Consider the following 27,577-nt stretch of genomic DNA (forward strand, 5'->3'; position numbering starts at 1 on the left):
AGCTAGCATGCGCAGAAGTACAAGAAAATGGTAAGAATAAGTAAAAATAACTTGAAAAGGAGCTAAATTCTGCTTAATAGAGACAAGAACTTCCAATTGAAGGTACCCGTCGTACGCTCCAGCCTGGAACACGGTTGGGAAATGTTTATTGATGTAATTGTTGATTTGTGGTCGATTGGAATTGTACACTTCATGACGATCTGAATATAATTTAATTTCACTCATTTTATAATTTTGTGCTTAAAAATGAATGACTAACAGATATAGATTGCTTTAGAAAAAAAATCCAGGGAAAGTCCGGGTGTATGTCTCATTTGCAACTTATAAAAATAGCTGTCATTAGTTCACTTTCACTTTTTTAACAACCACTCAGCATTGTGGAAACATCAGACATTCTGGAATTTCCACCAACAACCCAGGCTCAACTTCTTCCCCATCGTAACCTACTTTTAATCTTGTAACAGGTTTTACTGCATAACAATTATATCTTTATCATTTTTCTCATCTTTCACATTTACAGGTGACGCAAAACTTTCCATGTGCATCCATGTTCCAGCATTCCTCGTTGGATGTCAGGAAGTTGAATGTCCATCCAGTAATGTTTTCAAAGTGGCACAGGAAGCGGAGGAAGGGGAACACTTCATCCTGGGCATTACTGGGTGAGTTGCTTTTTGTCTTCACACACACTCCGGGCTATCACGTCTCGTTACAGAGGCATTTTAATGATTGATATGTTCCCTAAGAGCTCGTGACTCATTCCTTTTATATGTTCACAAATGTATTTTAAGAAGAGATGCATTGCATTAAGCGTACCGAGCAATTTTGTCCGATTGAGTCAGTCGTGAGTCACAAGTTGATGCCGCGGCATTGTGTGTGTGTGTTGGTGTTACATGTGTATGTGTTGATACTGTGGTTGTTTATTTACTCTTAAAACAACAGGATGCTCAGTCTGACTTTAGGAAGCAGCTTGAAAAGTGTGGTAAGCACACTGTACAACATTAACTAGTGATTCCACGTGCAGGGTGCGCACCAACTCTGCTCTAATCCGGGTTTTACACATGACTTGATCACACGCGTGCACACACACACACCCAGCAGAAATGTTACACATTGATCATGTGGGTCATTGTTTGGCCTTTGTAAGCTTAGTGTCACTTGTACTTCTACTAAGATAAACATTATCATTTTTGTGGGGTTAATTGTGTCATTAGGAACCCTGAAATTGATTTAAAAAAAAAAAAAAATCTCCACATTCTACAATTTACACAAATTTTAAAATTAAGCAAAACATTTTCTTGAAAATTATCAGTACAATGAATTGAAATGCAAATAAATTCACATAATCATTAATCTTGTATAGAGTTGAAAAGCCACATTACGATAACAATTATTTCAGCAGGGAACAATTTGACCCAGCTTTGTAAAGGTTGAATTTTTGTCATTAGATTGTGTAAGTGTACTTAATGAATTTCCCCCTGTCAGTGGAAAAAGGAAAATATGCCTCGATTGTTTTGGATTCGTAGAAGCTCTGGCACAACATCCTGCTGTCTATCTCAGTTTTCCTGTCTTGTGGTTCACGCCAGTGTTTTTTGCGAAGGCTCCTCCCCCTCCTCCTCCGCTCCCCCCCCCCCCCCTCTCTCCTCCCCTCTGACTGGGATGAATGGTGGGGGTAGGAAAAAAGGAGAGACAACAAGAGTTTTAATCACTCACGCGCTCCAGTGGTACTGGCAAGTCGGCTTCCACGCGCAACAGGAGGGCGAGGAAAAAAAAAAAACATTTTATTGTCGTGGACTCCATCCAGGCTGGAGTATGTGCTGGCGTCCGGAGGGCTGAAGCAAATGGTCAGCATGATCTCCCACTACCCGCTGGCCACCATCTTACCCTGGCCGCCACTCGCCGACCTGGACTGCACTCTGCTCCTGGAGGGCGACGGAGGGGTGGCCCTGCAAAGGTACCAGGCCCGCTCCCCGGAAGGAAGCCCGCGACACTGGGTGAGTACTTTAGACAAGGCTATGGCTCGACTCAATGTTTGTGGAGATTCTCGGTTATTCGGGTCCAACTGGGCGAATGGACTCCAAATTTCATCTAGGAGTTGATCGGGGGGTCGGGTGAAAAACAGCTGCCCAATTGTTTAGTCTGCTCTGTTCTGTGTGTTTCCATTGGAAGCAGTCGCAGGTACTCGCAGTCGTGTTTTAAAACAAGCCGGCAGATGTTGGCCTTGGCTCCAACGCTTTCTCCACTTGAAGATTAGAAATCTTTTCACACAACAGAGCTGGCCATCACATGCCCTTCATTTCCTTCCTCTGTTTGCATCCCAAAAACACAAACCCCGACGGTGACCTCGAGTAACTCAAGCGGGGAGGAGCGGCGACCTCATGTTGACAGTGAAGTCCCCCGTGACTGCAGACTCTCAGAAATGACTCCCGATGTGTGTCACAGGCTAAATCAGAATTGTCGACGCATGTCTGCGTTTTATCTGAGGCCTCTCGAAGGCTTTGGCTGACAGGAAATACCGCTCGCACGCTAATCATATTTAGTCCGAGGCGGCTTTGGATTTGTGCACCGAAAGGTACAATCGGCGACCTTTGCGACTTTTTTTTTTTTAAGTATGACGTCACTTGTCAGCATATTTGCGGTCGGCGCGGACGGTTTGGCCGTGTCGCCCGTCCGACATCCTGGCTCTTTCCGACCATTGTTTGCCGGCCTTGGGGGAGCTTAGGGAGCGCTCGCTCTCTCGCTTGCTGCATCCATCAGCACCTTGTGACTTTTACCGTATCATAACAGCTGGAGGGCAGTAAAAGGGTTTATAAGTAGAGCTGGAGGACTCTACTAAAATTACATAACAATAAACCCTTAAGTGTGTAAATATTGGATATGTAAAGTGTAAAACCAGTTGAGAAAGTCAAGAAGGGCATTTGAAGACCCTTGGGTGAACTGCGACAAGTCTTAAGTGTTAGTCGTGTGTTATGAAAGGATGTCAAAATAGTTGGCGGCAGACCTGATTACTGTAATCACCGTTCCAAAAGTTCAGGTCAGAAACGATACGAGCGCTGAGGTGTCTAACGTTATCAACGTGTCCGCTGATTATAACGAGACCGCCACACGATGCTGTTTTTGCAAAAATGCCGAGGTGGCAAACGTACAGATTGTACTGCAGTAGAGTTGTTCTGTTACCAAGTTTTTTTTTTTGTCCAATCAGATTTCAGCGTCTGTGTGTCGCCATGTCAAGGTAATCTGCCCTTTTATTTCGAATTGGATTTGAAGGCCCAGGTAGCAAGCGCTTGAAGTTCACAGAGTTCACGTAGTGACAAAGAGCTTGAACGAATTTAAACCTCCTTGTGACAGAAGCGCAAACATCTCAGCGGTTTACCGCGCTACGTTTTACGACTTTGACCTAACAATGGACTTTTTATCCTCCTGCTCTCTTTTTACTTACCGTGGCAGCAATCCAATTAAGCCGCGGGCGGATCCATTCATTAAGCGGGAATTAAAGTACGGGCACCGGCGGCTGGATAAGTTCAGTGAACTTGAAAAAGTCACCAGCTAGAAAAAAGGGGAAGTGGTAGTCGACGGGGAAAGCGGGCGGAAAGGACGAAGAATTTCCACAATGTGGTCTGTAACCCGAGCGTCCGTCCCATTGACAAAACAACACACACAAAAACAAATGGGAAAGCTGATTGAGCACTCCTCCTTCCTCTTTCTCATTTAATGAACAGAGAAGTGCCGCTCGTTCTCCGTGACGTCTCAGTGTTTCCCTTCCCAAACTCGTTTTGATGACTTGACAACACACTTTGAACTGCAAGAAGACTTCTCTTTTTTTTTTTGACATCCTGTTTCATATTTATCCATCACGTGCCATCATTCCGCAGAAAGTGTTTGTTTGTGTGTAGCAACTTAATCAAAAAAGAGTCTGTTGTTCTTAGGAACTAAAATAGATGACCTTTGATCCACTTTAACATGAACAAAGCTTCTTTTTACCTTCTAAAATAAGGTCCCTGCGACTCCTTTTATTCAATCAAGCACTTAAGATGCTGTTTACGCTCTCAAGCGACCCCCCCCACGGCATGCGTCGGGTTGTCTGGCCGCCCGGGGCGCCGCACAACTCCGTGTTGTTGTCGGTCTAATTAGGTCACATAATGGGACTGGTGTGAAAAGTCAATAAGTGCGACTATTGTCCCTTGTTGGTCCGTCCGTCCCTGCTGGAGACGCTCGAGGGGGGACTGGCTGACTCCCAAAAAAAAAAAAAAAAGTCATAGCTGAGATGTAATGGAGGTACTTGGTGTTGTGAAAGGAGAGTTAGCAGTATTAGCCTGGACGCATGACAGGGATCAAGCTGGCATGTGTGTAATTGCATGAGTGTGTGTTGCGGTTGGTCGTCCAGTTGAAAATGTGAGTCACTCACCCAGTCAGCACAACACAACGGATTTGAACATGTCATTTTTTTTTTGCATATTCCGGCTCGTGTTGTTCACTTTTCTGATGCGCGTGTTATGTGCGTCACTCACTCGGTTTCATTTCCTAACACAGCGACAGACTTTTTTTTTTTAATGGCTGGCTCTCGTTTGGTGTGAGTTCTCTAGTTAAAATCCACATTTAGGTGTGAGTTTGTGTGGCTTGGTCAAAGGGCAACACCACAAGGGGGCGCAAATTCCCCATTGTTACCTGTTGCCAAAAGAAAACTATTTCATGTAGCATTTTTTTTTTTTTTTTTTTTGGAGAGGGGACAGAATGGACTGGATAAACAATACACAGATTGTGCCGAGGGTGTGTGTGTTGTTTTTGTTGCATATGTGACAAGTCGAGGTTTGCGTGGGTCTGTCGGCTAACAGATGGGCCTTCTCTTATTAGCGACAGGTCAGACAGACAAGCAACCTGGTCCAGACTGACTCATTCAAGGCTTAGCCTGGCTTAGCTTGGAAGGCGGCTGGAGTGGGAGGGGTGGGGGGGGGTTGTTAAATGTGTGTGTGTGTCTAATTTAGAAGCCCAACACTTGAAAGTAGAATCCAAGTCAGGAGGATTATCCCAGTTTTTTTCACTACTACCAAAAGGAAGCTGAGGGGTAAAAAAAAAATCTGTTATGAAGATCTCCCTACGTTAAAAACAAAAAAAAAGTGATTTGTCATAATTTAAGTGGTTATGAAATTCCCAAGAAACTTTCCTCCCAGCTGTGTCAGCTGTGATTCTCGTGTGGGACTCGAAAGGGGGGCGGAGATTAAACCTCCAAAGTCTGGCCTTTACTGGAAGTGATGTCATCTTTGTGGAATAAGAAAGAAAAAAAGAGCGAAAGAAAGAAAGAGGGTGGACAATAGTTGTGAGTGACATAAGAGATGAGCGATGGCGAGGGGCCGCGAGCGAGCCGGCCTTTCATGTGGTCCGAACAAAAGTTCCGCTTGATCGGAGCGAGGCAAAGGCAAACGCAGCTGTGCAAGTGTTTGGCCCGTTGTCACCGCACGTCGACGCGGTCAACCAACGCTCAGCCTCGCAAATCACAACTGGAGTCGTCTTAGCGCCGCTCATATGGAACCCGTTAAGCAGCCTCGCACTTTCGAGCAAGCTTGATTTCGTTGTTATGGTTGACCCCGCAGGGCCGCTAGGATTGTTGAAAGCGTTACGGTAGCTAGCGCGTGGATCAGTTTTCAACAGTTTGCGCGTCATCTTTTCATGCTTCACTACTGCTTGACATTGTGCTGCTCCTGCTATGCATTCTTTGGCCACCGGTGGGCAGTGTATACTCTCGTTAATACACAAAGAAACCTGTCTCTTCAAAGCTTTGTAAGCTGCTGTACTATTAGTTCTGAGGATAAAGAATATATGCCTGTGAGTATTAATTTATTATGTTTGTTTTATGTTGTCGACTGAAAATGACATCATAGTGGCGAAAACCGAAGCTTGCATTGGCATATATATTTTAAAGAACATCTTTGATTTGACTTTCCTTTGAGGTTTAGCACTACCCTAGTATGAATGCTAGTTCTGTTAGCCTGTCGGCAGCGTTTCGCATTATGTGTTAGCGCGATGCTAGCAGACTTTGAAAAAAGCAAAGTTGTGTTGTGACTTAAATGTGTAATTCTCTCAACTTCTGACTTGCGGCTATGAACTCTGCCCTCCACATCCATTGACACAAACCCGCTGCTCGTAAACCGAGGGAGGCAAAAACAAGAACAGACATTTTGACAGCAACGGGAATTTTTTTTTTTTTTTCTTCCCAACATGACACACCAACAAAGTGATACAGCAATCTTGTTTACTGCTAAAAGGCAAAGTAGGACTCGTCCGTGCGGGGGTGGATTTATGTAGTCATTTTTCTCCGCAAGGCTGACACAAGATTACATCACGCCATATGAGATGAGCCGGTGTGCATCTTCTCAGGTTCTGCCTGTACCGTGAACTCGACCCCCGAGTGGAGATAATGTCCCCTTTCAAGTTAATCTCCAGCACTTTCCCTGATATACAACCACCGTCTTATCTGGGACGTAAACAACGTGGACTGCCCAAAAGTCAACTCTTGCCTCCATTTTATCATCCCTCGCCCCTCCTCCTTCTGCTTTTATGACTTTGTTGGAGAAGGTCTGGACGAGCCAGTCAGGTATGAGGGAGAGGTGGCAAAAGTACTCTGTGCTAGGGTACAAATACTTAGCTTAATGCTAACACACAATGCAAAATACCATTGATGGGCTCACAAATAGATAACATCTGTGTTAAGTACTTTAATGAAGTATTTGTACTTGGTTAATTCGCAGCACTGGTACGAGGACAGCAGAGTCAGTGGGTTGGAGGCAGGAAGCGGGAGATTTCCTGGAATGTACCCCCCCCCCCAACATGTGGTGCAATAACAGTACCGGTGACGCGCCGCCTATTTTTTTTTGTCTACTGTAGCACCACGTTAACATAAAAGATGAGCGCTTATAGGAAGTGGAATAATAGCAGGAACCCATAAAAGAACGTCGGCCATTTTGGGGGGTTTCTTTTTGTTTCTGCTGCGTCATTAGAGAATTTGATGCCAAGGTGTTTCAATGCAAATAGAGAATCACTACGTAGGTGGGGGAACTGTACAATGTTTAGTCACATTGAAAGACACCCCCCCATATCAGCTCGTCCATCTTGTGGCATTCGTCCGACGCCTGGTCTTCTGGCAGCGATGACATCACTGTCTCAAGGGGGGGTCTTTGGGGTCATAACCTTCCCACTGACCCCACGGGCTTCCCAGCACTGTGTGGACTCGGTCCGGGCGGCTCGGCCTGGGAACTGGAGAGAAGCCAGATGTGAGGGCCGTGCCCTCACCTTCTTACGTGAGGACCTCGCGAGGTTGCGAATGACGCTTGTGATGACGTCGGGGCGCACAAAAAGTGGGTTGCAGCCACACAAAATGATGACAAAGCAGTTTTATACTCTACTGAGCATCATTCACGTTTTTTTTTTCTTCTTTGACTGGGAAGCAGCATCAAATTTCTTCCCAAACATCTACAATACAACTTTTGTCCCCAAATAAAACCGAGGCTTGATTCATATCTTCCCGTTTATTCACATCAGTGGGTCGTTTTTGAGTTGGAGTTTTTCGGATATTAACAGTGGAAGCAGTGTGGGCCCTTTTCACACACTCGAGCCCATTCTCCTCTTTGCGCATTGACAATGCACAGCGCCAATGACGCCATGCAACGCCTTCCTTGTATTGTCCCGCTTCGGGAGGCCCCGAGGCAGCAGCTGCTTCCCTCACAAAATGACGTAGCATTTGCATATGTCTGATCCCAAACATTTCGCATCGTTCGCTTCTTTAATGGTGTATTTTATTGTTGATGCATTGATTAAAGGACACCCTAGATTGTTTACTCTGGTTGTAGTAACACTGACTCATTGCTTATAGTTAATTAAAGGTAAAGACAAGGCAAGTACTGACTTTGAAGTGTACAATGTAAAAGTAAAAAAATATTTAAAAATACATTACTGATATTTGCATCAAAATGTGTTAAAATCAGCTTAAATTCTTTACATTATATTTCATGATATTATTTCTTTCCTCACGTGACATTTTTATTTGGTGGTGAGCTGTGAAATGTTTCTAATTTCCTTGAAAAACACTTGTTTAGGGGAAGCTCTGAGCGAAAAAAAATAAAAAATAAATCCGCTGGTCATTTTATTGGGTGTTTTACGGTAATGACGGCTGGGGGGAGGAGTCAGGAGCTGCGTGTTCGTGTTTTGAGGGCGAAGGAGGAGGCAGCTCATTCAGCACTAGAGGTTCACCCGAGAGGAGCGGAACATTTGGACTTTTGGACACCAGCACATGTGGTGGAGCTTGAAGAAAAACGGATAAACAAACAAACAAGCTAAAGTTGAAAGGTTCCATCTTTCGTCTCTTTCCTCGCAAGGACTTTTTGGTGGTCTCTGATGCTGTCCCCGGACCATGAGAGAAGGACTCGCCATGAAGTTCGCCTGGAAGAGTAAAATGGTAAAAACAATAATAGATTAAAGAGCGTTTTGGAAGAAGAATCCGTTGAAAGAGGTTGAAGACGAAAGGAAGGGGGTGGAGGTCGTAAGCTTGGGAAAGTAGAGGGGATAAAGAGGGGGAAGGCGAGGGGGGGGGGTCTCTCTTTCATGTCGGGATTGATTTCGCATTGGTCCCAGACGTTAAACGTTTACTGGACTTTTCCCCCAACTCGTAAAGATAATGCTTTTAAAAACTTTCGTTTCTGGGACACGCACGTTAGGAAAGGTTGGACAATTGTCTAAAGCGTCACCACTTGTTATCTTGGCTCTACCGTTAACACTTATTTTAAATCGCAGCAAACTAGTCGTTTTTTTCATGCACATCGACGTGTTACTTTTGCTAGTGATGCACCGACAGCTGCTATTAGCACATTGTTGTCAACTAGTGCACAGCATGAGTAACACGCACTTGTTAGTAGTAGTAGTAGGAGGAACAATACTGAGTGTTATTAGTCTTTTTTCCCTCACACTACCAGTTACACACAAACTTACAAAACTACTGTTTTGGACAAGTAATAGGACTCGGCCTATTTGCTTCTCTACCAAGGATATTGAATTAATGCAGATTTCAGGGCTCTTTTGATAACTTGTGTATTGTGTATTTGAAAAAAGACTTTCTTTTGGTGTCCGTGTAAGCCTGACTGACTTGGAGAGATTTGGGAATCAACACACACACAGTGTGTTTGTGCAGCCAGGCCAGGCCGGGCCGGGCCTAGTCGGGCTGGGCCGGACCCCCCGTCTATTGTTTTGGGAGTATGCAGACTGCATGACGCATGGGCTGATCCGTCTTTGCAGCTGGACGTGGAGATGTGTTGCTGACCCGTGAGCTTAGGGGATTGTCCGGCCCGTCCAATTGAGCGTCCTGTCCCAAAGCTGTCGTGCTTACAAAGAAATTTACAGGAGTCAGTGTGTCATTTGTTTTATTTTCAATTGGAAATCTAAAAAAAAAAATATGTCTGTTGAAATAATGAAAGCATTTCCAATTGAAAGTGGAAAGAATGAACGACCCGCCGTTCGTGTGGTGGCGTTGCTACCACTTGACCTTTTCTCAACTCCCATTTGCGAGCGTGTGATCCAAATCTCTGCTGCAAGTGTGTGCGTGCGTGCGTGTGTGGACTTGGCCGTCATGCTGCATGCGTGGTGTTCGGTTCTGGCCCGTCTCCTGTCGACGCTTCTGTTTTTGTCTCCACATGTTGATGTGTCAGCAGAATTCACTGCTGGCTTTCAACGCTCCACACTCGCCTTGTTTTTTTTTTTTAAGTGTGTTGTCATTCATTCACCTTCCCCCTTGCTAGTTTAATGGACGCTGTTGTGCGGCAGTCATGATGAGTGGCTAGCTCCCTTGCAGTGCGTCAGGTACCGACCTCCCCAAGGCCTTTCGAACTTCCTACCTTCATAGTCCAAACCGAATAAGTAAGCAATTTCGTGCCGATTTTGACTGACGCGCTCTCGATCAAAATCCCATGCAGACTTGTCGCATCGGGGCTCATTTGGGAGTCGGCGCACATTCCCGTCGCGTCCTCGTCAACCTTTTCACGGCTCCCTGAAGGTTGCGCAGCTCCGGCTTCACCTCCGCCGAGACGGGGACACAGTAAAATAGATGGATGGGGAGTTTAAGGTGGGGAGGGAGGGGGGACTGGCATGCTGCAGTGTTGGGGGTTGGGAACTTCTTGATGCTGTACAGCACTTATGTCCTCCTTAATGTACGTGACTTACAGGAACTCATACCTTCCATTGATTAGAAATTGTAGCAAACTATCTAAATCCACTATAGAAAAAAAAAATCCCCATATGTTGATTAGGGAGTCGGAGCGAATATTTCTGAGCTTAGCCAAAGTCTCTGAGGTCATCCCAGCGTCAGCTAGACATGATAGACGAAGGCCAAGCAATCCTACTTTGGATAAGCGCCAAACAGATTTTTGTCATTCCGACGGCTGCGTCGTTCACTGATAAAGTAAAAAAAAATGACGCCCCCGTCAAAAAATGTCAACGGCGCTGAGGTCATCTTCTGCATATGAGCGACTTCAGATACTAGCTTGAAGCTAACCCGCAGCTTTTATCACATCCCCAATGTCTCGACTTCTTCTTGAACTTTGCTGGCTAGCAACTGTGAAGAGAATTCAACCTCTTATGCAGACTTTTTTTTTTCTCGGTTGCAGAGCTCGGTGCAGGACTGGGGGGAGGAAGTGGAGGAAGGCGCCATCTACAACGTGACGCTGAAGAGGGTTCAGATTCAACAGGCGGCCAACAAAGGCGCAAGATGGCTGGGGGTACGTCGGACAATATTTACAGACATCCGTTTTGTCGCAACGAAATGTCTTGCTGACAAATCTGCCAAGTCATTCCGAGTGAAACGTCTTGTGGTGGTGGTTTTGGGGGGGGGTCACGGACGGAGACATCCGCTTTCTTCATCTGGTCTCCATTGTTTTGCACGCTGGCGCCTTTCTGCATTGTTGTTTTAACATTTGCGTTATAAATCTCCCACTCTGGACGTCACCTTTAGCAGCAGCTTGCACTGACGCCCCCCTCTCTCTCTCTCCTCTCTCTCTTTTAGCTAAAGCATGTGATTTCCTGACTTTCCCAGCTTGGCAAGCAAACTGCTCGCCCCCTCCCTCTCCTCATCCATCCCACTCTTTCTTTCTTTCTCTCTCTCTCCCTTCAGCCCTTTTGCAGCAGCAGTTTGATGAAATGCTGTTCTGGCATTAAAAGGCATTAAAGGCTTTTCCTTGAGTTGCGCATTTCGCGGCCGTACACACAAAAAAAAAAAGACACTTCTTGTTTCTTTAACACTGTTGTTTACCCGGCATTGTGACCCGCTCAGCAGTTTTGATCGGTAAAACGCCGTGAGCTATGCGGGAGGGATTTGGCCACGTCGTTTTGAAGCGTTAACAGCCAGGATTGGATTGAAAAATGTCTGTTTGCACGACAAACTAAATTCTTTTGGCTGAACTGAACTCATGGCCTTGATGGTTAGTGTCGCAACCTTGAAACACAAATGGTGCCTCAACACATGTAGACCGACAAAATGGCTTCCATTTCCGTAGTTATTTGCCATCGTAAAAGATCTCGCGCCATTCCCGCGTCCCGAGGAAGCGTTTGCATGTGCGCTGGATATTTCTGCCTGTTGAATTCCCGGGCTAGATCATCGTGACGGATATGTGTTTTTCTTGAGTTGTTATCGGAGGGGAGTGCTTGGAGAAAGAGGAGGAGGGGTCTGTGATTAAAAGCAGATTGGAGCCTTTCCTGCTGTAGTGTGCTAACCTCGCACCCCCCCCCCCCCCCCTCCCTTCTTCCCTTTCTCCTTCCCTCCGTCTTGTCTGTGCCACTTCTTCTCCCCTCCCGGTCGCTCTGCAACTCCTCAAGTCACAATAGTAGGACACATCTGGATAAGTGGCGGGGAAAATATAGGTCAAGATTGTTCCTCCCTCTTTCCGTTCCGCCGTATTTGCTTGTTTTCAATGGAGCAACCTCGTCGGTCGCGCTCCCGAAATAAACGCCGAGGCGGCCGACACCGAATCACACAAGTTTGCGCGTGTGTTCAGGCGGACGGCGACCGCTTGCCTCCCGGTCACACGGTCAGCCAATTGGAGACGTGCAAGATCCGAAGTATCCGCGCCGGGACGCTGGAGCGTCTGGTGGAGACGCTGCTGACGGCGTTCGGCGACAACGACCTCACGTACACGTCCATCTTCCTGTCCACCTACCGAGCCTTCGCCAGCACGCAGACGGTACTGCACCTGCTACTTGACAGGTACGTCGGGTTTAGATTTGTCGTTTAAACGCAGCAGTTGTTTCGTGTCAGCGTACGCTCACTATCGCAGAGGGGCGCGGAATGTAACCCGAGCGTGCGATCACTACTTTTATTCACAGTCGTGTTATTGTTGCAGATATGGAAGCGCAGAAGAAAACCAACCAGGTGCCAAAAAAAGCAACGGAGCCATCAGAAAGTGAGATTTTGTCCTCTCGCCATGAACTCTGCGCTCTTGTTACGGGTCTAAAAGCTGTCTGGTCTCCTCAGTGCCTTAGCCTCCATCCTGCGTGCCTGGCTGGACCAGTGTCCTGAAGACTTCCAGGAGCCGCCAGACTACCCCTGCCTGCACAGGCTGATGGACTACCTACGCGGGGCTCTGCCCGGCTCCGAGGCCCTGCGACGCGCCGAGGGGCTTCTGGAGCAGCTGCAGGCGCAGGCCAGCCTAGATGAACCTGATGGTAAGCCAGACGTTCGCTTTATAAAATCGTTTTGGCTTTCTTCAAATCACCTGACCAAACACGTTTGGTTCTCAGCCGGGTTCCACGGCAATAGTTCCTTTTGCCTCAGCGAGGAGGACGAAGCGGACACGGAGCTCCAGGAGGACTTCTTGTCGTTTGACTCGGACCTGGTGGCGGAGCAGCTGACCTACATGGACGCAGTAAGTGCGAGCTGAGCAAACAGACGCAGAGTTGTGTTTTCAAAGGGAAACAGCTGCGTCAAGCCATCCTGTTTTGTTCCGGCCGCAGCTGCTGTTCAAAAAAGTCGTCCCGTACCACTGCCTGGGCTCCATTTGGTCCCAGAGGGACAAGAAAGACAACAAGCACAGCGCCCCCACCGTGCGGGCCACCATCACGCAGTTCAACGCCGTGGCCGCCTGCGTGGTCAGCACCGTGCTGAGGCACCGACAGATACGGCCGCACGTCAGAGCCAGGGTCATCCAGCGCTGGATCGACATCGCTCAGGTGGGAGCACGGAAAAGTGTACCAATTCTTGACGATACCGATACCAAGCACCGATACTAGTAGTACGGATCATTTTTAAAAAGCCTAAATTCCATTTTTGGGTGATCAGCAATTTAAGTCGGTGTCAAAAAGTCATCCCGGTTGTCTTCTAACAGGAATGCCGGATCCGTAAAAATTTCTCCTCCCTGCGAGCCATCGTGTCGGCCCTGCAGTCCAACCCTCTGTACCGGCTGAAGAGAGCGTGGAACTGCGTGCACAAGTAAGGCGTCAAACATACACTGACTTGAAATCAAATAAGGCAAACGTTAATTTTTTGCGTTTTGGACGGACAGAGACAGCATGCAGACGTTTGAGGAGCTGTCGGACATCTTTTCCGACCACAACAACTACCTGACCAGCAGAGAGCTGCTCATGAGGGTGAGTTTTTTTTTTTCCGCCTAACAATTACTATAAATATTTGATTTTGGGCCTTGTCAGTTTATGCAGCATGATTGTCCTCCATAAACAGTGCAATCTTAAATTCCTCCCTCAAGAGACTAATAAAACCCTTCTTTATGTCTTCATAAAGCCTTTTTGTTTACAGAGCGTTCACTTAGCGATCACTCGCCTCTCGCTATAAAGTAGATCCTTTTGCACTTAAAAAACCGAAACGAGACTCGGAGCGGACATTTTCCCTCCGTCGAGAACTTTCCGTGACCGAATCTATTTGTGGCCCCCACAGGAAGGTACTTCAAAGTTTGCCAGTCTGGAGAGTTGTGCCAAGGAGCATCAGAAACGCACCCACAAGAGACTCCAGCTGCAGAAGGAAATGGTGAGACAAAGGATGGAAATGACGGCGGCTAAAACGGGATACTTTGGAACGCCAAATTTGATTCCAATGTCTTTTTCCTCCATAGGGAGCCATGCAGGGAACCATACCTTACTTGGGGACCTTTCTGACCGACTTGACCATGCTTGACACAGCACTTCCTGACCTCGTCGAGGTACTCGACTCACTTTACGATATGCTGGAGTTAGGAAGCTCGTTGAAAACTCCACATAAAATAAAAATAATTACACACGTGGCGTAATTAAAACAACTGCATAGCATTGACTCGGAATGTTAGCTTAGCTGAATGCTAACAAACAATGCAAAACATCTTTGACAGTTAGCCATAACGGATGCTGCGGTGTAAAAACAATATTTGAGGAGCAGCACATGTGGACAGACAATGTAACAACAGGCATAGATTCTTTATCCTCTGCAAAAATGGAGGTGGCGATTGTCAAATTTGCACTGAGCCTCAGATCAGAGCATGATTTTTTTTCCCGAGAGTGAGGAATTTGCGGTCAGCCGCTTTGCGCGAGCGGTGCGTCGTAATGTTGTTTGCCTAAGCTGACCGCCGGTATGTGACGCGCGGGGGTCCTGACAGCGCTCTCTTTGTGTCCTCCGCAGGGTGGTCTCATCAACTTTGAGAAGAGACGAAGGGTAAGCGCCGCCACATCTATCGCGCCGCCCTGCTTGAAAGCGCCGCCATTGAACCGATGTTTAACTTTGGCAGGAGTTTGAGGTGATCGCTCAGATCAAGCTGCTGCAGTCGGCCTGTAACAGCTACTGCCTGACTCCGGATCAGGTGTTCCTGCGCTGGTTCAAGAGCCAGACTCAGCTCAGCGAAGAGGAAAGGTAATTGAGAGTTAACACGAGTGCTAATGATAGGCCACACAGATTATTATTTTTTTTAATCTGGCACACCGCAGATGTTGTTTTCTGACCATTTGAGCCTTGCTGGAGGTCTTCGCTCCACTGAGCTCTTTTGTCTTTTGTCGTAATCTCTTCGGGAACAATGAAACTGGTGCACAAGGTCATCGCTGAGTGCTCCTATTGTCCGCACACACAATGTCGTATTCTTCTTGTGGCACTTGTACTGATGCATTGCGGCTTCATTGAAGTCCTTTTATGACCTTGATGAATTCTGATGTTTCCATTGCAGCTACGCCCTGTCGTGCGAAATTGAAGGCCTCGGCGATAGCAGCCCGACGTTACCCAAGCCAAGGAAAAGTATGGTGAAGAGGCTCAGCCTGTGAGTACATAAGCATACATAATGTCTTTCAAAATGTTCAGCACGTGCAAAGAAAATCACTTTTTTTTGGTAGTTTCTATACTAGTGTATTTTCACTAGCGGTACGTGGGCTCCCTCTAGTGGCAGGCGAAATAATCCACTGCCTATTAGGACAGTTCATCTGTATTTATCTACCTATCAAGTCAAAAACCTTTGCATTTAATATTTATGAACTAAAATGTGAATTGTGGTTTTATTTGAATTATGAATTATAATTATGATGGCTCCTGTGTTGTTTCCAGATTGTTCCTGGGTGTAGACAGTAGCGCGTCGAGCTCCAGCTCTCCGGTGCGGGAGATGCCGCGATCGCCACCGACCGGCAGCTCTGGGGAGAGCATGGACTCGGTTAGCGTCTCCTCCAGTGACTCCAGCGGCCCCTCAGACAGCGAGGGACTCACCCCCACCCATGGCACAGACCCCCAGAACAAGGTGGACACTGAAATCCTGTTTTGAAAATAGTCCAAATAATAATTTTAAAAAATTTAACATGGCTTTGCGTGTTTCTTCAGCTATCCGAGTCATCATCCTGCACGTCGCTGCATTCCATGGACACGGGCTCATCCACCACCAGCGTTTCCATGACGCCCGTGTCCCCCTTGCTTCCGGGACCCCCGTGCAGCCACCGACGCTCCGTGTCCCTCACGCCCTTGTCGCCCTCGTCCCCCAGCCAGACGCCGGCTTACAACACGCAGGCCCAGGACGCTTGCATCATCAGAGTCAGCCTGGAGCAGGGCAACGGGAACCTCTACAAGAGCATACTGGTAAACACCTCGCAGCATTAGGAGAGCAAAATTGGTCTTTTCTGAGGAGAAAAAAAACTGATAATAATCTTACCAGAAATAATGTTATGTTATTTTTTTTTTCCAGCTAACAAGTCAAGACAAGACGAGAGCGGTGATTTCCAGAGCCATGGCCAAACACAACCTTGAGCAAGAACCGGAGGATGGTTACGAGCTGGTGCAGGTCATCTCTGACGACCGAGGTAGTCATCAGAACACATCTCATTAATAATCATCGTTCATATTCCTAGCTGAGCAAAACATAATTACTTTTTTAAAAAGCCTCAGGTTCTAACACCCTGCTGTCTTGTTTGCTTTCTCCTCCACCAGAGCTGATCATCCCAGACAACGCCAACGTCTTCTACGCCATGAACACATCGGCCAACTTTGACTTCCTGCTGCGCGTGCGCGGCTCAACGCCGCGGGCCGGCGTGCCGGTCCAGATGCGCGTGCGCTGCAGCTCCACGCTGCCCCGAACGCACCACCACCGCTCCAGCCTGTCGCTCCGGCTCAGCAAAGTCACACTGTGAACGCAACACTACTCTGGAACGCAAAATGGACAAAGTGCCAAAAAAACATTTGTTCGTATTATATCCTCATGCTAAGCGTTAGTTCCATTCTATTTTCCATGCTGAGGACTGTGGACTAACTAAAATGGCAGCCCTGCTGTGACCAATGACGCCTGCCTAGAGCAGAGAAGAGGAAACAGCGACCCCCAGTGGCCTCTATGTCTTATGGCAAGTTATATTTGCACATCAAAAAAAAAAAAGGGGGCCTGTCCAAAGCTCCTGAGCGCCAACAACAGTATTCTCATAGCATCAGCATTATTATTGTTAATAATATTATTAGTCTTGTAGAATTTTCTTGGACCTACACCAGTCCTCATGTGAGTAGGCCTTGTGTGTGTGTGCTTTTGAATGTGTGAGTATAGTATTGCGTATGTGTGTGAGGGTCATTGAATGAATGTTGGTGTGTGAGCGAGATAGCGAGCCGCATGACGAATGCCCAGCGTGCATTCTGATTGGTTCGCCCGGGGTGCTCTTCTTATTGGTTGTCCCACTTGGGGTGCGAACGGGACTCTTGCTCTGAACTGAACCACACAGCGTTGCACTTGTCACTTGGGCCAACATGCCGACGGGATGTGAAAACACAACATGAACGTGTCACTCTTGCTTTTTTCTATGTCAATTTGGTGGAACGGAGGATTTTAACTAGGAGTAAAAAAAAAAAAAAAAGTGATGCCTTTCTGAAACCTCCACAGCAGCGCTCATCAAACTGTGACAGACGTGCCAAGAAAATTCCAGGAAAAAAAAAAAACATTTCCAAATCATTGCCAGGCCAGAAAAGGTCAAAGATTGGAATGAAATCACATGAATAAAATTACTAAAGCACTGCTGTGGAAGAAAAATTAACATCAATTAATGACAAGTACAAATCTGTTTTAAAGTTGAACTCGCCTTTGAGCTCCATGCAGCACTTGGATGCAAAATCATTGCCAAAGATGCCTCCACCTCTACCTGAACAAATAAATTATTCATTATCAATATTAGACGTGTTCTTTTGTCTTCTGTCAGAACAGTAATATATTTTTTTTAGCAGACTTTGGTGGCAAAAGTAGCCGAGTTATATTGTGCCTCATAATCCTGGATTTAAAACTCATACCACGAGGTGGCGCTGTGGTGCCAAGTTGTCAAAGGTCGACAGTAGTTAATCAATGTGGTGATGGAACTCAGGTGTTGCTCTGGGGAGAAGGCAAAAAGTTTTCGACTGTTGGAGGTGGTCGTGTTCGTTATATTTTGATCTATTTTGGATTTTTTTCCAAGGATGAAAAGGGATGTTTTGGCCCAGTTTCATCTCATATTTGTTTTGAAAGGAGTAAACAAAAGCGCGAGTGGAGGACCTCACGGATTTAGCGACTTTCGTGTCGTCTTGAGGACAAAGTTGGACGCTGCTGCTGTTTGGCTACCTTATGGATAAATTGTTTTATTCCTCGTTTGGAACCGGACTTATTAGGATCATCCGAAGATCCAGAACATCAACGCCAAGGTATGTAAAGCGCTACATTACGGTAACGTTAAAGTTCAATGTGTGTTTTACGGTGATGACTGAAACAATATACACGTTGTACACGTATAACCAAAGTCTTCTCGTCTGTAAAACGCGTATTTATATGTAAATATTGAAGGATAAGAAATGTAGCAGAGTGAATCAAGAGAAGCCTTCATTAGCTTATTTATTAAACTTCACGTTGGAAAGCAGACACGATAGAATTAAGTTTCTAGCCAAACCAAAAGAATCAAGTTTAGTCAGGTGAATGGATTAGTGAAGAACGTAACAACTTTGGTTCATACATAATGAAAGCTTGGAGAAAAAAAAAAAGAATATGTACAAGATATTGCAAACAAATCAAGAAGCACATTCAAAGGGTGGACAGAGTGGTGCAAAAATTTTTTTCATTCACATTTGCAAATGAAATCAAACAGCGCATCGACTTGAAAAGAGTGAAAACTTTTTTTTTTTTTTGGTTTGAATAAGACTCAAAAACAAAAACAGGGCTTTGAGGTAGACCGATGATTCCCAACCACGATGTGCCACAAAACCATGTTCATCTCTTTATGCCAGTGACGTATAGTGCCACAATTCAATGCTCTCCCGCTAGATGGCAGTATCAATCTGTTGTCGTTCATAATATTGGAGCAGCTTTCAGTAATTTTCCAAATTGAGATCATTGTTTACTTCCCTTTGTTGTAAAATTTGCGTCTGGTTTAGTGTTGTGAGATATTTCTCGTGTAAAATATGCACCTTGGCTCAATAAAGGTTGGGAAGCACTCAAGTAGCTGACCAGACACTTCCATTTGACATCTTCAAAAAACAGGATAACCTGAGCAAGGAAAATATTTGTCATTTTACTAAACAATATTCTTGAAAAACAGTTCTTATTTGTTAAAATCCCTTAAAAAAAAAAAAAAAGTCTAGACAGTGGTACCTTGACTCACGAGGCTAATTTGTCCCAGTTAAACATCGCATCAAATTGAAATAAAAAATTAAGTTGGTGAGTAGTGTGATCATTTTGCATTTATGTGTTTTGAAAGCGAAAAATAAATTAAAAAAATACAAAACTAAATCAATCAATTAACACCAGGTAAGTCAAGGTATCGGCATAGTCCCTTTTGCAGCAGCAGCTGGTAGTGGGGCGGCCTCAGGCGAGCTCGTGTCCGATGAAGCGTCGCAGGCGCTCCAGGTACTGAGAGTAGAGTTCGATGTCGTTGTGCCCCGCCCCCTCCACCCACAGCGGCTCCACGGCCTTGGGGCACAGCTCGAACAGTGTCAGGCCGTGCGAGAAGTCAATCACCTCGTCCTCGGTGCCGTGAATGACCAGCACGGGCGACGTGATTTTGGATACTTTCTCGATGCTGTCGAAGCACACGGCGCAGTTTTGGCGGGTCATGATTTCATGCTCGAGTTTAATGGACATGATGCTACATAGTTGTTCATTGCAGAGGATAAAGAATGTGTGTGTCGAGACTCACTTGAGGAAGGCGTCGAAGCAATAAGTCTTCTTGGTGTCGGGGAAGGCTACCCTCATGCCCGACGTGAGCGGCGAGTGTAGGACCACGGCGGCGCACTCGTACCGGGACGCCAGGTCCACGGTGGGAACCGTACCAATGCTCTGGCCGTACAGGATGATGCTCTCGGGGTTCACGCCGTACCTGAGAGACGACATGTGATGCACAGTTGGTAGGTAGCAAAAGTCCCCCCCCCCTCAATGTTTTGGAAATTCCCGATGGCCACTACGGCCTTCTTTGGGTTTGAGCGTTACCCGGTGCGAAGGGTCTGCCAGGCGGCGTCGATATCGGCGTAGAGGTCCTTCTCTGTGGGCTTGCCGGTGCTGACACCGTAGCCCGAGTAGTCGTAGGAAAAGATGTTGCAGTTGATGCGCGTGCCCAAGCCGATGTAGAAGCTACTCATCTGGCCCAGGTCCACCGCGTTGCCGTGGGAAAACAGCACCGTGAACCTGCCGCACAAAATGACGGCCGCCGGTTACAAAAACTGGCACCACATCAGATCTGATGAAAACGGCTCCATCAAAGGTGCAGGCTTGGCTTTGCTTTAACGCACCTCGAATTAGGAACGCAGCGGATGTACATGCAGCCGATTTTGTTCCCTCGGCTTGACTGGGCGAAGGTGACCTCCACGCTGTCCAGCTCCCGCTGTGTGTACTGGAACTCGGCACGCTCCGTCAGGTGGAGCCGCCATTTTTTCTCAGATGAGGGCGGTGAGGCGCCCTCGGCCACGGAGGCGCCGCTGCCGCGAGTGCGCAGGCTGGGCGTCCTGCCTGACGCGGACGCGTCCGAGCTCTGCTCCGGATCGGGGATGAAGGCGTACGTGGGCTCCGGCGGCAGGAAGGCCAGCTTGGCGGCGATGCGGCTGGGGCATGGTGGGCAGCAAAAAAGACCGCACAGTTCGCTGACGGAGAGGCCATTCATCCTTCACTGTGGGGAAATATGGTTAGAACGCATCGCCGCTGGCTCAACTTCAAATTTGAAGAGTTGAACTTTTGACCATGACGTCACCGTGCGTTCTGATTTTGACTTGATTTGGCTCTAATATGCAAGATCAGGCAGCTCGTACAGAAAAGTATTTGTGCTAGCTATTTATATCTTCTTGAGTACTTATGACAACATAAATATTTGTACTTGACTACTTCTAGGGCCCAGCCAATATGGATTTTTAAGGCAAATGCCATTTCCAATATTTGCCAGAATAAAATTATGATCATCGATTAATACCAAAATACCAATTTTAAGAGCTAATAGTGTCCGGTTTACCACTGCCCCTAAAATACATGGTTTAATAGAATATAGGATTTCAAAGTAAGCCATAAAAAAAAAGAAAAAAAAAATCTACTGAGTACAGGAACAAAGTATTTATTGTACCACCTATAAAGTGTTTTAATGAAAGCCGTCTATTAGGCACTTGTGGAAATGTGGATTTACCTGTTCAGTTGAGTCTATTTGCATAAGCTAAATGCAAATAATGCCGAAAACAAGAGACGTCTCCTTCCCGAATTCCCCTTCAGCGACACAGACGACGTGGAAACAATTATTCACCGCATAAGTTGGACTCAAGTCCTGCTGCTCTCATCCATTTTGTCGAGAACTAAACGGGGTTCCACAATTCAAGAAATAATTCAAGTTTGGACAAATAAAGCAGCGTAATTTTTAGATCCTGCGTGCCGGTGACGTCACAATGGAGGAGCCCGGATAATGCTGATTTGTTGTCCTCGTGCCAGCTAATGCTAACCGACCTCGGCGCTAAGTAGCAAAAAAAGAAAACAATCTACCGGTTTAAAACGTACAAAAATATGTTCCCATGGAGACGAGTCAAAAGAAGGCGAAAACGGGGAATCCGAAGCGTATCACTGTGTTTTGTTGAAGGTCTTTCCAACCCCGGCGTCTCCTCCTGTCTCGGAATTCGCGTTTTTAATCCATGTTCGTTCGTGCCGTGTTTTGCCAGGTTTGCCGCATCCGGAAATGACAGCTGACCGGATGTGACGTAGAACAATATGCGTTAAACCCACCAAAAATATGCCTGCAAAAATATACAAACGGAACATTTTAAATGATGTAAAATGGCAGTCAATAAAATAAGTCGTATTTAAATTGTAAATTCATAATTACATTTTTAATCAACATTATTTAAATGGTTTGATGTTTCTTGTACTTTTAACTTTTTAAAATGTCTACACTTTAATGAACTAATTTAAATTAGGCACTTTTAGGGGAAAATGCGCAATTAATACCATTTGGTTTGAAAAGATAAATACACCGGCAGAAAATGAAAACAAGCACAAGTTATTTAAAATAAACTTTGTGATTTATTGTTTCGTACTTGAACAAGTCACACAATCCTAAATCTGTCAAATAAAAAGATACCTGGAGGGGGGAGGAAGGTGCTCTGGCTGGGGTGCCCAAAAAGGGACAACTAGCACTCTGGGAAAACGCATTAGTTCAGCTCTTTTCCATCAGGCCAAATAAATCAAGTTATTTTCATGCGTCCTCAGTTCTCATGTTCTGTTATCACTAATTTACTGTGTGATGAAGACATTAGAATACAATTTAAAAATAACTACGAAAGAAAGGGAGAGTAACAGTCACTCTGCTCAGTCGATATCAGCGCTTAGAATGATTCAGCTATAAACTGTGTTGGTTTACATTCAATCAACTCTTTATTTGGGCGGAAAAAAAAAAAAAGGAGAAAACATCCACCACAGTTGAAAGCGTTTCCTATAGCTTAACTTGGAAGGGGCTCCAAAAGGAATCCAAATGTGACGCTTTTGCTGGGAATAATGATTAAAAAGCCTGTCTCCAACAACAGCAGATTGGGCTGGTCCCTCAAATGTTATTTCGTCTAGAAAAACTGCCCCTCCCCATCTCAATTAATTCCCCTTTTCCCCATCCCTTAGCTACAAATGGACTAAAAGCATGGATGGAGATCACGTGGCCTGTAGGAAAGATTTTTTTTGTAGAAGAGAGATAATATCCGGGAATTACATGAGCAGGAGCAGTATTTACATTTTTTTTGTGGGGGGGGGGCAGTTAATGGTACCTCCAGTTTGCAGCCATGCATTGTGCTACTGCTGTGTGGCTACAAAACTCTGTTAGGCAGCACACATGCATATTATCATGATTATTATTTCTAGCTTTCAAGAAGCAGCTTGGGGGAGGGGCTACTTGGTTGGACAAGCACACACCGAGACTATTCACAAAAAACTTTGGCTTCGGGTGAAATCTCCACAAGAAAGCAAAAAAATGCACCATAACCTTTAGAGCGGATCTTAAAATTGATATTTTTAGACTTCTCAATGCCATAAAGGTCAGAGTGCATTTTAGATTTGTTTGAAATGATCACTAACATTTCATGAGTAGCCTATTTGTAGCTTTTTTTTTTGTTTTTGCAAGCCGGGTCAGTTTTCATTCAGCACGTGTCAGTGGTCTGCTGGTGCTTGGAGCGACAGGGAGCTTCACGCAGTGCTCACCCAAAAAAAAAAACAACTAATAATATAATCAAGTTGAAAGTGAAATCGACCCCAGACACAGAACAAAACTGAGCAGGTGCGCAACATGCCTCTTTCACACGTACTGCATTGAATTTATTTTCTATTTGTGACAATTTTTCTTTTAATCGGTTGATATTTTGTCAAGTTAATGAATCTGATTTAAAAAAAATGCTTTTCCATCTCTATTCAAAAATAGATTTTAAATTGATAGTGCAGAAAACAAATAAAAATTCAGTTAATGTTATAGAAAACATTTGTAAAAGCAAATGTTTTATTTTGATTGAGAGATGGGAAAATATTTGCTGTTGACAAGCTGAAATTCCAAACACTTAACAGATTATGAAAAATCATCAGTTTTTTTGATCATGGATTGTTTCACCTCCAGTCCACATCTTTCTGTGACTCGTCGACAAAATTGCAGTAAGGCATGGAAGTCGATATCCGTAAATGTTGATGCGTCATCTGTTGTGTATTTTAAGGAACACCCCGTTGTACAAAAATAAAGGTGCAGAAGTGTGAAAGAGGCCAAAAGTTGCTTCCATTTCCAAATTCAGCCACAATTACTTTTTTTTTTTCAATACAAATGGCTTTATGCCCCCCCCCCCTGCAATACCGTCAAATCAAGATAGAATTCTAAATTCAAAACTTTAGCAATTTGCCCACACCTGCTCCCGATCCTCCAGCCGACCCACCAAAATGATAAAAAATAAATAGAATGCAATCACACAAGCTAACTACAATATATTAATATAGATCTTCTGAAGTCATACGCTCATTAAAACAGGAAGAAAAAAAAAAATAAAACATATTCAATCACTCGGTTAAGTCAAGTTACCCCTCATGCACCCGATAGAAGTCAATATATCAAAGAGAGAGAGAGACGCTGCTGGAAATTGCTGACAAAGTCCAAAATGTGGTGATTGAGAAAGTCGGGAAGGGAAAAGGGGGATGACGGAGAAGTTGACATCGTATCTAAGAGCGGAGATGCGACTCTGAAGCCCTTTCACCCATCTCCAAGTCAGTGGGGATTCCACCTCATGATCCATTCTTTGTTCTTCACCAGGTTGGCATGAGAAATAAAAAGAAAAATCTCGCCCCCCCCCGCAGCGTGTCCCGGCCCCCGCTGCTCTTCTCCCGCACGCACACTCGCATACAAACACAATCGTACAGAAAAAACACTCAGTCACTAGTGGAGATGCTAGTAAGGGAGGGAAAGTGTCTGGACAGCGGATGCGAGCGCATCGCCCCGCCCCTCCCCTGGCTTAAGATCACCATGAACGAATGAAGCCGTGATATCGGGTGTCACCGTTGTTTGCCAATTGTCAAGAGAGGCGTGCGCGCCATCGTCGTCCTCGAGTCTTCATAACTTTTGGATTTTCTCGGCCACCACGATGGGGTTCTCCTTGCGTATGCGGGCGGCGGCGGCGCTCCGGTAATCGTAGGGACAGTCATGCTTGTCGGAGTAACGGTGGATGGCACAGAACAGGTTGCCGCAGCGGCAGTCGAAACCTGAGGCGAGGGAAGAAGCACAGGGTGAGGTCTTTTCCGTTCCCCCACCTGGTGCAAAAAAAAAAAAGTGCAGTCTTACCGGTGAGGCCAACTTTCTTCCGGCAAGAAAAGCAGCGGTTCTTTTTCTTGTTTTTATCGGGAGTCTGCTCGCCGTCGGAGGTCTGTGCAGCTTCTCCTGCTAGCTCTGTTGAAAAACAAAAAGCCAATTGTCATTACTCGAAAGTCCGAGACAAAATGTCAACTTTGGAGCCAGCTTAGGCATTGGTACCTGACGTGCCGGACGATTCCTCCTCTTCAGCATCGTCGGCCTCCACTCGATCCGAGTCGACGGCCCCCGAGTCCTGAGAGATGCTCATGGCCGTCATCTGTTGAGTTACTGGACTGGCTGAGCCAGGACTGACGCTGCATGAACACAACACGACACACGACTTTCATTTTGGTGTCATGTTAAACCAATATAATTGCTAGAATGACTTAAAATATGCCCTGACCGCCGTTTAAACCTTGATTTTAATCTCACAATATTTGTCTTGGAAAAAAATAAGACAACCCTTGTTAAGACTGGAGCATGTGATGCATTCCAGCTCGTGAAGTTCAGGATTTTTTTTTTGTATGCTCAGGGTCGCCATCTGTAGAATGGGCGACTGAATGCGAGGTAGAAATCTGTGCGTTCAAATGCTTAGCGGCCGTGGCGTGGCTCGTACCTGGATGTTGGTTCGTCAGGTGACGTCCGCGTCGGCGCCTCCGCGCCAGGGACCGGGACTGTACTCTCTGGAACGACATCACCGGGCCCCGGCATCCCCGACGGCGACGTCGCAGCTGTGCAATGCAAAGGTGGCAGAGCATTTTATTTTCATATTCTCCTGAAAATATCATTAAAGTGACAGTTAGCCCTTTGGTGGACAAAATTAGCTAAATGCTGGTTCTGGCCTGTACGTTTGACACCCCTGCTGTGGGCTGACTCCCCATTTTAGCCCCCCCTCCCTCCCTCCCTAGCATTCATCCTACCTTTCTCCCCGGGAGGACTGGATCTCCCCCCTCCCTGTTGTCTCTGTAGGTGTTCCTTGTAGCAGACCGAGCACATGCCGTTGTTGCGGGGGTTACCGTAGAAACCGCATCCCATCGTGCAAAGCATGGGCACCTGGGTCTGATTGGTCTCCTGAGCCATGCTCCAACAGAGAGGGTGAGGGGGGGTGGGACTGGATCTTCCTGAGAGAGGGTAGCGGGTTGGTCAACGTTGAGTGAAGGAATGAGGAGAGTGGGCTGTGGAGTTGTTGAACACAAACATCTCCAAAGTCCACTTGGCTTAGTGTGTGTGCTTGCTTGGGGGTCTGTATATTGTGAAAGTCTCCACTTGGACCTTGTTTACATCGCAAGCCATGCAAATTTGACAACATGTATGCCAGGATGAGGTTTGCACTGCTTATTGACATGCCCTGGCTCACTCACTGCACAACACGCATGTTGTGCGGCTGGCTGGCTGTGCTAGGGGACGTCAAGGGTCCTTGTCGCTCCCTCCACACGTTCGCACTTTACCTCGTTCTCTGTGTCATCCGGACTTTATCATACAGTTGACTCGAAGCAATTAAAACTAAACCGAGTGACGTCACCAACACGCAACGAGTTGTTGGAGGTTTTTTTTTTTGGGGGTTGTCGGAGCGTTTTATTTAAGCCGAGAGCAAACTCGAACCTGCCTGAAAATAAGCACGTCGTTGCCTCGCTACAAAGTAACAAGCCTTCTGATTCAAACGAATAAAAGGGCCGTGGATTAAACGGAACGTAAATCGACTCTAATTGAAGAGTATTATCGGGTACGGGCTAAATTTTTGCGAGTCATTTATTCATTTAACTAGATATGATTTTCATTAAGTACACAACAGCGAACTTAATGAATCGACAAGCGTTTAATGCAATTATATTTTTTGTTTATCGGGAAGTAAAACATTTGGGATTTGCCCCAAGTCTGCTCTCTTATCGGATTCAACATTAACCAGTAGAAGTGGCTACAAATCAACAAATGGGTGTGTGTTCGAAAAGAAAATGTTATTGTTTTTTTTTCTTCTTCATGTAAAACTGTTAGTGTAAAAAGTGTAAAGTTTGTGCACTTATTTGAACTCAAACGCCACGGTTACTCTGAAGTAATCGGGAGCTTATGAATCGAGTGCTTTATAAGGAATCATTAATCATATACTGTCCTGTTTTCTTAAAGTAAACGCCTCAAGATGTTTTGATTTCACTGTCCAACCCATTTAAAAGGTAAAAATAGCGAGTCGATTCGGGGAAACTGTTTACGGTGTCGCTTTAGGGCGCTTGAAAACAAAACAGCAAAAGCAACATAGCCATTTTTTAACAGCCTTCTAAAATGAAGTGAACAGAAATAAAAGGTTACAAATGAAATGTGCTTTTTCAAACGAGGCAGTGTGAATGAGCGCTTTGAGTTGAGTCGGGCGAGGAAACAATTGTCGAGCTGTGGGGAACATAGCACAAAGCAAACAAGCCTCGCCAAACAACCCCCCCCAAAAAAAATCTCATTTTCAATCTCGTCTGTCACTTGGTGGAGTCTGATCGCGGATAAATGGCGACAGTAAGAAAAACGATCTCAATAAATTCCCCTTGAGTCGAAAATCGAACAAAAGCCGAATGTTAGCCGCTGGCTAGCGTTAGCTCGGATGCTAATGTAAGCGGCCAGACCTCATCAAGGTCCGCGGTACGTATCAAGCGAACAAACGGTCACACCGAATCACTACTTTGTTGTACGGGTCGAGGAGGACTGCGGGTACCTGGGCGTCACGGTACCGGCGGCTGTCGAAGACCTTGGGGTTGAATTTTTGTCGGGAGAAGTTGTGCGCCGAGCGGCCTCCTACGGTAGTGCGCGAGCTCCCGACATTGGAAACGAGCAGCATGACGTCATCCCCCAGCAACACAAAAGTAAACCA

The 27,577-nt window shown here is 45.9% G+C and overlaps 3 protein-coding genes across 5 annotated transcripts; 1 reads left to right on the top strand and 2 right to left on the bottom strand.

Annotated features, from left to right (window-relative positions):
- rgl1 (ral guanine nucleotide dissociation stimulator-like 1) lies at positions 1 to 17,618 on the top strand. Of its 2 annotated transcripts, XM_049732285.1 has the most exons (20): positions 1 to 30; positions 521 to 659; positions 1,802 to 1,991; positions 10,641 to 10,751; positions 12,024 to 12,232; positions 12,369 to 12,428; positions 12,500 to 12,690; positions 12,766 to 12,890; positions 12,979 to 13,194; positions 13,350 to 13,453; positions 13,527 to 13,611; positions 13,916 to 14,005; positions 14,091 to 14,177; positions 14,630 to 14,662; positions 14,736 to 14,857; positions 15,165 to 15,254; positions 15,536 to 15,722; positions 15,803 to 16,054; positions 16,161 to 16,275; positions 16,403 to 17,618. In XM_049732285.1, the coding sequence occupies exons 2-20, from the start codon at positions 538 to 540 to the stop codon at positions 16,600 to 16,602; spliced, it is 2,589 nt and encodes an 862-aa protein (XP_049588242.1). In that variant the 5' UTR covers positions 1 to 30; positions 521 to 537; the 3' UTR covers positions 16,603 to 17,618. The 2 variants fall into 2 exon arrangements, with proteins under 2 accessions (XP_049588242.1, XP_049588243.1); XM_049732286.2 differs by lacking the exons at positions 1 to 30; positions 521 to 659; positions 1,802 to 1,991 and adding an exon at positions 8,146 to 8,443.
- A 662-nt stretch (positions 17,619 to 18,280) lies between these two features.
- On the bottom strand, positions 18,281 to 21,608 carry abhd17ab (abhydrolase domain containing 17A, depalmitoylase b). 2 transcript variants are annotated; one of them, XM_049732291.2, is made up of 6 exons: positions 21,432 to 21,608; positions 21,070 to 21,146; positions 20,192 to 20,565; positions 19,893 to 20,087; positions 19,603 to 19,782; positions 18,281 to 19,485 (listed from the first exon to the last, which is right to left on the bottom strand). In XM_049732291.2, the coding sequence occupies exons 3-6, from the start codon at positions 20,557 to 20,559 to the stop codon at positions 19,272 to 19,274; spliced, it is 957 nt and encodes a 318-aa protein (XP_049588248.1). In that variant the 5' UTR covers positions 20,560 to 20,565; positions 21,070 to 21,146; positions 21,432 to 21,608; the 3' UTR covers positions 18,281 to 19,271. The 2 variants fall into 2 exon arrangements, with proteins under 2 accessions (XP_049588248.1, XP_049588247.1); XM_049732290.2 differs by having other exon boundaries at positions 21,070 to 21,608.
- A 670-nt stretch (positions 21,609 to 22,278) lies between these two features.
- zgc:77486 (uncharacterized protein LOC405808 homolog) lies at positions 22,279 to 27,567 on the bottom strand. The gene is made up of 6 exons (XM_049732292.2): positions 27,422 to 27,567; positions 25,650 to 25,850; positions 25,346 to 25,460; positions 24,910 to 25,043; positions 24,721 to 24,825; positions 22,279 to 24,641 (listed from the first exon to the last, which is right to left on the bottom strand). The coding sequence occupies exons 2-6, from the start codon at positions 25,807 to 25,809 to the stop codon at positions 24,493 to 24,495; spliced, it is 663 nt and encodes a 220-aa protein (XP_049588249.1). The 5' UTR covers positions 25,810 to 25,850; positions 27,422 to 27,567; the 3' UTR covers positions 22,279 to 24,492.
- Between the last annotated feature and the right edge of the window lie 10 nt (positions 27,568 to 27,577).

The sequence above is a fragment of the Syngnathus scovelli genome, chromosome 10 (assembly GCF_024217435.2).
Source record: "Syngnathus scovelli strain Florida chromosome 10, RoL_Ssco_1.2, whole genome shotgun sequence".
NCBI classification, from domain to species: domain Eukaryota; kingdom Metazoa; phylum Chordata; class Actinopteri; order Syngnathiformes; family Syngnathidae; genus Syngnathus; species Syngnathus scovelli.

Excerpts from the sequence above, each read along its gene's own strand:
- rgl1 (XM_049732285.1), top strand. The coding sequence starts at position 538 with ATGTGCATCCATGTTCCAGCATTCCTCGTTGGATGTCAGGAAGTTGAA. Across the intron at positions 10,752-12,023 it reads AAGGCGCAAGATGGCTGGGG|GCGGACGGCGACCGCTTGCC; the intron begins GTACGTCGGACA and ends GCGTGTGTTCAG. Across the intron at positions 12,429-12,499 it reads AGCAACGGAGCCATCAGAAA|TGCCTTAGCCTCCATCCTGC; the intron begins GTGAGATTTTGT and ends TGGTCTCCTCAG.
- abhd17ab (XM_049732291.2), bottom strand. The coding sequence starts at position 20,559 with ATGAATGGCCTCTCCGTCAGCGAACTGTGCGGTCTTTTTTGCTGCCCA. Across the intron at positions 20,088-20,191 it reads CGCTGCGTTCCTAATTCGAG|GTTCACGGTGCTGTTTTCCC; the intron begins GTGCGTTAAAGC and ends TTTGTGCGGCAG. Across the intron at positions 19,486-19,602 it reads TGCTTCGACGCCTTCCTCAA|CATCGAGAAAGTATCCAAAA; the intron begins GTGAGTCTCGAC and ends GTGCTTCGACAG.
- zgc:77486 (XM_049732292.2), bottom strand. The coding sequence starts at position 25,809 with ATGGCTCAGGAGACCAATCAGACCCAGGTGCCCATGCTTTGCACGATG. Across the intron at positions 25,461-25,649 it reads CAGTCCTCCCGGGGAGAAAG|CTGCGACGTCGCCGTCGGGG; the intron begins GTAGGATGAATG and ends TGCATTGCACAG. Across the intron at positions 24,826-24,909 it reads GGAATCGTCCGGCACGTCAG|AGCTAGCAGGAGAAGCTGCA; the intron begins GTACCAATGCCT and ends GTTTTTCAACAG.